Source organism: Leptonychotes weddellii, chromosome 2 (assembly GCF_054177405.1).
Source record: "Leptonychotes weddellii isolate Sample4059 chromosome 2, ASM5417740v2, whole genome shotgun sequence".
NCBI classification, from domain to species: Eukaryota; Metazoa; Chordata; class Mammalia; order Carnivora; family Phocidae; genus Leptonychotes; species Leptonychotes weddellii.
The window spans coordinates 5,313,287-5,320,102 of NC_138370.1; the positions used below are offsets into that span (position 1 = coordinate 5,313,287).

At 46.7% G+C, this 6,816-nt stretch overlaps 1 protein-coding gene across 1 annotated transcript; it reads left to right on the forward strand.

Moving 5' to 3' along the window:
- Positions 1-792: 792 nt before the first annotated feature.
- Positions 793-5,381, forward strand: DEFB108B (defensin beta 108B). Its single transcript, XM_031030943.2, has 2 exons — positions 793-1,015; positions 5,221-5,381. Exons 1-2 carry the CDS (start codon positions 838-840, stop codon positions 5,379-5,381), a joined length of 339 nt encoding a protein of 112 aa, XP_030886803.2. The 5' UTR covers positions 793-837.
- Positions 5,382-6,816: the final 1,435 nt, after the last annotated feature.

The window sequence follows — 6,816 nt, forward strand, 5'->3', positions numbered from 1 at the left end:
AGAGATGATTTAAGTTGGTATCTTCCAGTGAGTATTCCAGAATAAGTTTCAGAATAATTACTGGGACAACTGGTTAAAGCAGACTTGTAGCCTTCACTCCACCCGACCAAACTGAAAATGTTGGGAGTGGGTCTAAGTGTCCGCATGAGAAAGCCACTCTCCCTGTTAGTTTCATGCACAATAGTGATTAAGAGCCCCCTGGTCTGGCTTCGACAGACCTACATCTCTGTAGGTGCTGTTGACATCTAAGGAAGACAGTCTTCCTCCCAAGGTCCATACCTCTAGTCAATGGCAGGTCTGGAGATTCAGCACCTAAATCCAGACCTTGTGCCTCCACGTTCAGTGACATTTCACTGCTCTGCCTTGTTCCATCCGAGGAGGAGGGTTTGAAAGTAAAGGACCACGTGATTCCTGCTTCGAGGACCAAAGCGTGGTCCCAGCAAGGAAGAAGCCCACACCTTCGTGGGGGAGGTAAGGGTGTGTTGGGCAAACGACACACGGTGTGCCGGGAGCGGAGCACTGAGGGCATTCGGACCAGGAGTGAACATGGGGATTCCTCATTAGCAAAGCCTGGGAAGTATTCACTAACAAAACGTCTGGTCACTAACTAACCGGACTGGTTTCTCATTGTAACTGAGGACACACAGCGCTGTTTGTGCACTTTGATGTGCTGCCCAAGGGTTCGTAGCGTTCGTTCCCATTTGGCAAGTTTTTCTAGTCAACACTGGGCACCCACCTCCTCCTCATGAGCGGAGGGTCAGACAGAACAAGGATTCTCAGTTTTCTCACGAAGGCCACTGTGTGTGCACAGCACCCCGCTGTCCACGAGTGTCGCTCATGAGGTGTGGAAGGGCGCCTGTCACCCAGACAGACGTTCTGCCGCAGCCCCGGACAGCCACCGACGGAAGTGTCCTCTGCCTGTTGGAAATGAAGCCAGGCTTTCTCCTCCCAGCAGCCAGGAGGCCTGTGGCCCTCCTCTTTACCATTCTCTTCTTTATGAGCCAAGCTCTACCAGGTAACAAAAGACACTTTGCTGAAGCCTTGCTAAGAGTCCAGTGCCTGAGGCCATAGAGGCCGCCAGTATTAGGAGCAAAGTCGCCGCTACCTGCGCCCGGAGCAGGGGGCTCCGAGGAAATCTGGAGGCGCTGGGGGCTGCCACCCGCAGCTAGCTGGCTCATGGTTCCCCCCAGCAACTCTCAGTTAGATGAAGCGAAGCCAGGGCTGTTTGCTCCATCCCTGAGGGTGGATTTAATTAGGCAAGTTTCCCTGTGGTTTCTAGATCTAGATAACCAAAAAAAAAAAAAAAAAGGAGGGGGGGCATTCTTCTAGTAAATCTTAGTTTCCAAGTCCTCCACTTACTTGCAGCAAAAATTAGTAACCCTAAGAGCCACGCCAAAGCTGTGGGGGCCCCGGCAGAGGGACGGGCAAAGGCATCTCCTTGAAAGGCTTTCTCCAGTCTAAGACATAGCCAACCCTTTACTCCTTCGTCTCCTGCACTTTTTCTTCCTCCTTTTCAACATCTAGTCTTCTACAGTAGAACTTAACACGGGCATTAGAAATAACACGGCAGTGGATGTGTCCTCCTTCATTCAGCCTGCAAACATGGGTCAGACCGGTATAAGGTGGCTAGCACAGATGTGTAACTGGGTGGGGCACTCCTCACTTCCACCTAAGGAAGGGACAAGACACCCAGGATCATTCAATTTCCTAGAACTCGAGACATGTAGATCCAAGGAGGAAGAAGCAACCTCCTGCTCTACATCAAGTGGAATGTCTTCTTCTCTTTGTTCCTGAGAAGTCAGGACCTCATGGATGAGGAAGGGACAGGAAAACAGGCATAGATGTATGGAGGTGGGACCATCCTCCTATAGTTGAAGGAACTGTTGATGGCTGTGCTTTATGTTGTTTGCAAAAGGATGCTCCCCACAATTTCCACCAGAAAATATAATGGGAGGCATGCCTATTCTTGGTGAATCCCAACTTTTCTAGCTGGGTCTTAAAGGATTGCTTACTGCTAATCGGGTAGGTCGTCCATCAGGTTTGTGCGGAGGGTGCAGCTTATAAGGTGGTTGCAACTTGGTTTCAGGGGAGCTCATCTGGAGGAAGTGGGGTGGGGGGAGAGTTTCTGGTGTGAAGAGTCTGGGGGTGAGAAACCAGTTTGGGCGATCAGATATTTGTTAGGCACCCACAGTAGGGGATGCCCCTTCTAGGAAGCAGGCATACAAAGGAAGCTATGATGGCCCCGGACTCCCAAGGAGTTTGGTTGCTGTATTGCCCAGGGGAGAGTCACCAAGTCCCAAAAGACAGCCCTGGCACAGATGGAGAGATTTCCTGAATGAGGAATAGACATCACCAAAAGAAAGACTAAAGCCCAAAGCAACACAAGGTTTGAAGCTTCAGGCCCTAAGCCTTGGAAAGTCTGACCAGAGGAGCTTTGCAGGGAAAATCATGGAAGCAGTTCAGTACTGAGAGTGTTTGAGGCTGTCTGTCCAAGGCTTTCATCTGACTCTTTCCTTTAAGAATATTGTGCGTGTGTGTATGTGTGGGAAGCATATCCACGAACCCACACTCACAAGAGTTTTGGGCTGAACAACAGTCTGGAACTATGCCCCTGGGGCTGGGACTAAGCTACCCCATCCCTCTGTGAAGAGTTAATATGTAAGAGCCTCGCGGAACGCATTAGGAATTAACTTGAAAATGCTTTCTCTTGTTTAAAGGGAAGCAAAAATATTTTTTTTAAAGATTTTATTTATTTATTTGACAGAGAGAGAGATAGCGAGAGCAGGAACACAAGCAGGGGGAGTGGGAGAGGGAGAAGCAGGCTTCCCGCCGAGCAGGGAGCCCGATGCGGGGCTCAATCCCAGGACCCTGGGATCATGACCTGAGCCAAAGGCAGACGCTTAACGACTGAGCCACCCAGGCGCCCGGGAAGCATAAATATTTTTTTTAAACAAACACGAAAGTATTTTTTTTAAGCAAAACAAAAGAACAGTTATCCTTGTTACAATGAGCACCGAAGCTGTGATAGGTACAGATACTATAAAATCATTCACTGTCGTTGATAAGATTCAAAAAGGTCTTGATGATCTAGTCTATTTCTCATGTTTTAGAGAGGAAAAATCAAGGCCCTGAAAAGCGAGTCCTTCCCCCCACACTGAAGGAATGAGCTCCCTGTCCCTCAGGGCGTGGTCCTCACCTCCCCCGCTAGGGGTCCATTGTGCTGCTTCCTTTCTCTGACTCTAGAGAGGGTGAAAGGTGATGCTGTATCCAATGACATTAACTCAGGAGCACACAAAGCTGGTGACTTCAGCTTAAAAGGTAAGTGTCCACGTGGCTTTGCTAAAGACCGTCTGATAAGTACATACTAAGCGGTCAGCCTCACTAACCGTATGGGGTGGATGGAAGAAAGTCCCTATCTCTAGGAAATGAATGCTTTTCACCAAGTCTTAAAACTTTTAAACAAGTCTTCCAAACGTTGAAAACGAATTCATTTTTACTTTGTTTTGTTTCCACTGTCACTGAACCCAAATAAGGGAAAGTAGTATGATGGTTAGAAAAACAGAGGCAAAAACATTTCTGATACCTGTGCCAGGATGAGGAACTTCAAGACACATCTGCGTAGGGAGTGCGTTCCAGGATGGGCAGTAGCTCTGATTAATGACTTCTCAGTCACTGACTGAATACCTGTTATATGCCAAGCCTTCAGCCAGGTTCTGGTATGGACGGCGGGGGGAGGGGGGGAAATAGGCTGTGATTCCTGTGCCCAAAGAACGCCTCCTCAAAAAGTGAGGTCGAACAGGAAACCACACCATCAGAGAATGGAAGAAGTCCAGGAATAACGGGGTGTTCCAGACTGATTAGTCAGATTGCAGCTCGTTTCTATGTAGTGCTCAGCCTTAGTATGATCATCGATTTAAAACAGAAAACTAGGTACCTGGGTGGCTGAGTCGGTTAAGCGTCTGACTCTTGATTTCAGTTCGTGTCATGATCCCAGGATCATGGGATCGAGCCCCATGTTGGGTTCCGGGCTCAGCACAGAGTCTACTAGAGATTTTCTCTCTCCCTCTAGCCCTTCCCCTCCCGCCACTCACGTGCACACTCACACATGATCTCTAAATAAATAAATAAATAAATAAAATCTTTAAAAAACCCCAGGAAAAAAAAAATACCCTTAAAATTACTTCTCAGTTCACATTTTCAGTAAAAATCTGAGGTTGATCTTCACATCCATTAACTAACTGCCTTGTGAATACTGAAGAGTTAAATTCAACTGAACGCATTTGAACTTCAGTTCGATTCATTTGATAGGCATTTACTGAATGTATATAAAGGCCCTTTACCGAGCTGAAGCTCTCCAAGGATTGGCCTTTGTGTTTCAGAAGACAAACGCCTAGAAGGGCCCGTGTGGGTACCTCTCTTAATATCAGCAAAGAGCTTAAGAAGTTGTCATGGGAAAGGTGCACTTTGTTACATATGGAGATGACTCAAAAGTGCCCCCCTTTTGAACCTGAGCACCTCATTGTGTGTGGCTCACCCCACAACAGTAAGAGAACACAGGTCAAACACTTACCCAATGTTTGTAACAACTGTATTTGTTCAGCCCTTGCAAAGAAGCATTAATGCAGCGCTTTCCAGAGCAGGCTTGCAAACTCCGAGGCCAGTTTCAGAGAGACAAGGGCTGACAGGACAGGGACTCTATCTACGTACGAGATATGTGGGGATGTTGTTCCCTTCCCCAGGGAAAACAGCCTCACTAACAATCTCCCTGAAGTGTCTTCTCTTTTTAGATCTCTCTTTTAGTTGCACTTTTGAAAGATACACACCAACACAGAGATTTCTCTAACAAGTTTCTTCTGCTTTAGGAAAATCAGCAGCACAAGATACTACATAAGCTGATCCCTGCCATCAGCGAGATAGGAGATAAGGAGGAGGAAAACTGGCCTCAGCAGACGCCCCATAGACCTTCCGCAGAGGCAGGGTCATCCAGGTCTAGGCTTTCGGTGCTCAGATGCACCCGATATTGCCTGATTTCCAAGAATGCCCAAGATCCAAACTTTGAGTGAAAGCAGATTTTTTAAGCACTGGTTTAAGAAATTAAATAGCAACAACAACAACAACAACAATTCGCCCAAGATTGTTTCCAAACGCTCCTCGTACCGAGTAATCCAATAAAAATTCAGGGAGACATAAATAGTTATAATAACCCTCTTTTCTATGCAGCCAGGGGCAGATTCAAGGAGGTCTGTGAGCGTCCAAATGGCGACTGCCAGGAATTTTGCCTTGAATCAGAACGCCAGGCTGGGATATGTTTAAATGGTCAATCCTGCTGCCTGCCCATGGGGAATGAGCCCATCATCGAGCCTACTACACCCAAGGAATGATGAAGTCTTTTTGAAGCTTTGTGTTTCTGTGGATGTTTTATTCTCTATTTTGTGTGCTCTCGCTCGGTCTCTTTTTCTGTCTTCTCACAGGGATTCTTATTGGGTCCTGAATAAATAATAAAGCAAAACTAGCAAACACAAGACCTGTTTGGTTCCCATCTTTCTATCGGGTCTGGATGAGCTTCCCCAACCCTTCATCTGAGGATGCTGCTCCCCCTTCCTCTGGGAAAATGTGCTACCTCATACCATGCAGACTTGTGGGGTCTCCCTCCCTGACAAAGGGGCAACATACAGGAAACTTGCACAATCAGATTTACCCACATCAGTCAGACTTCACCAGAAATCCGAATCATGGACAGAGCAAGACCCACCCAGATACAAGACAATCCTTCTACATTCTTTCCCAAGGTAGCACTCCAGCCTGTCCTTGTATTCCTGGCTGAGATCCATGGAATTTCTCAAATTCCCACCTTTCACTGGGCGCGGTCATTCGGCTTCTCTTTCCATCCGGTAAAGAACTGCATTGCTTCCTAGGCCTGCCCTACCAAATTACCACAGATTTAGTGGCCTACAATTCATTATCTGACAATTCTGTAGGTCAGAATTTAGCCAAAGAGCCAATGACATGGATCTCAATGGGTTAAAATCAAGGTGTCCGCAGGGCTGAATTCCCTTCTGGAAGCTCTATGGTTCCCTCTCCCCATGGATAGGACGGCAGTGTGCGCAGCGCCTGGGCAGCTTGGGTAACCGTGCTTCGCCCATCTGTCAAGCCAGCAACAGGCTTGGTCCTTCTCACATCCTAACACTCAAAAGCTACCTTCTGCCTCCCTTTTCCATTTTTTTTAGGAGTCTTGTCATTACATTGGGCCCAGCTGGATAATTCAAGGTACTGTCCCTATTTTAAGATCAGCTGATTAGCATCCTCAACCTCACCTTCCACCTCAATCTCCTTTGCCATGTGAGGTGACATATTCACAGGTTCCAGGGATGGATGGATGAAGAAAATGGGATATATGTATACACACACACACGAATATCACTCAGTCACAAAAGTAAGGGAATTCTGCCATTTATGACAATATGGATGGATCTTGATGGCATTACACTAAATGAAATAAGTCAGAAAGAACAAGACAAATACCGTCTGATTTCACTGATATATGGAACCCAAAGAAAAAAAGAAAAAAAAAAACAAAAACACCTGAACTCATTGATATAGAGAAAGATTGGCAGTTGCCAGAGGCAAGGGTGGGGGATGCATGGTGAAACGGGTGAAGGGGGTCAAAAGGTACAAACTTCCAGTTATGAAATAAATAAGCCCTCAGGATGTAATGTACGGCACCATGACTATAGTTAATAATACTGTATATTTGAGTAGATCTTAAAAGTTCTCATCACAAAGAAACAAAATTTGTAACTGCGTGTGGTAATGGAT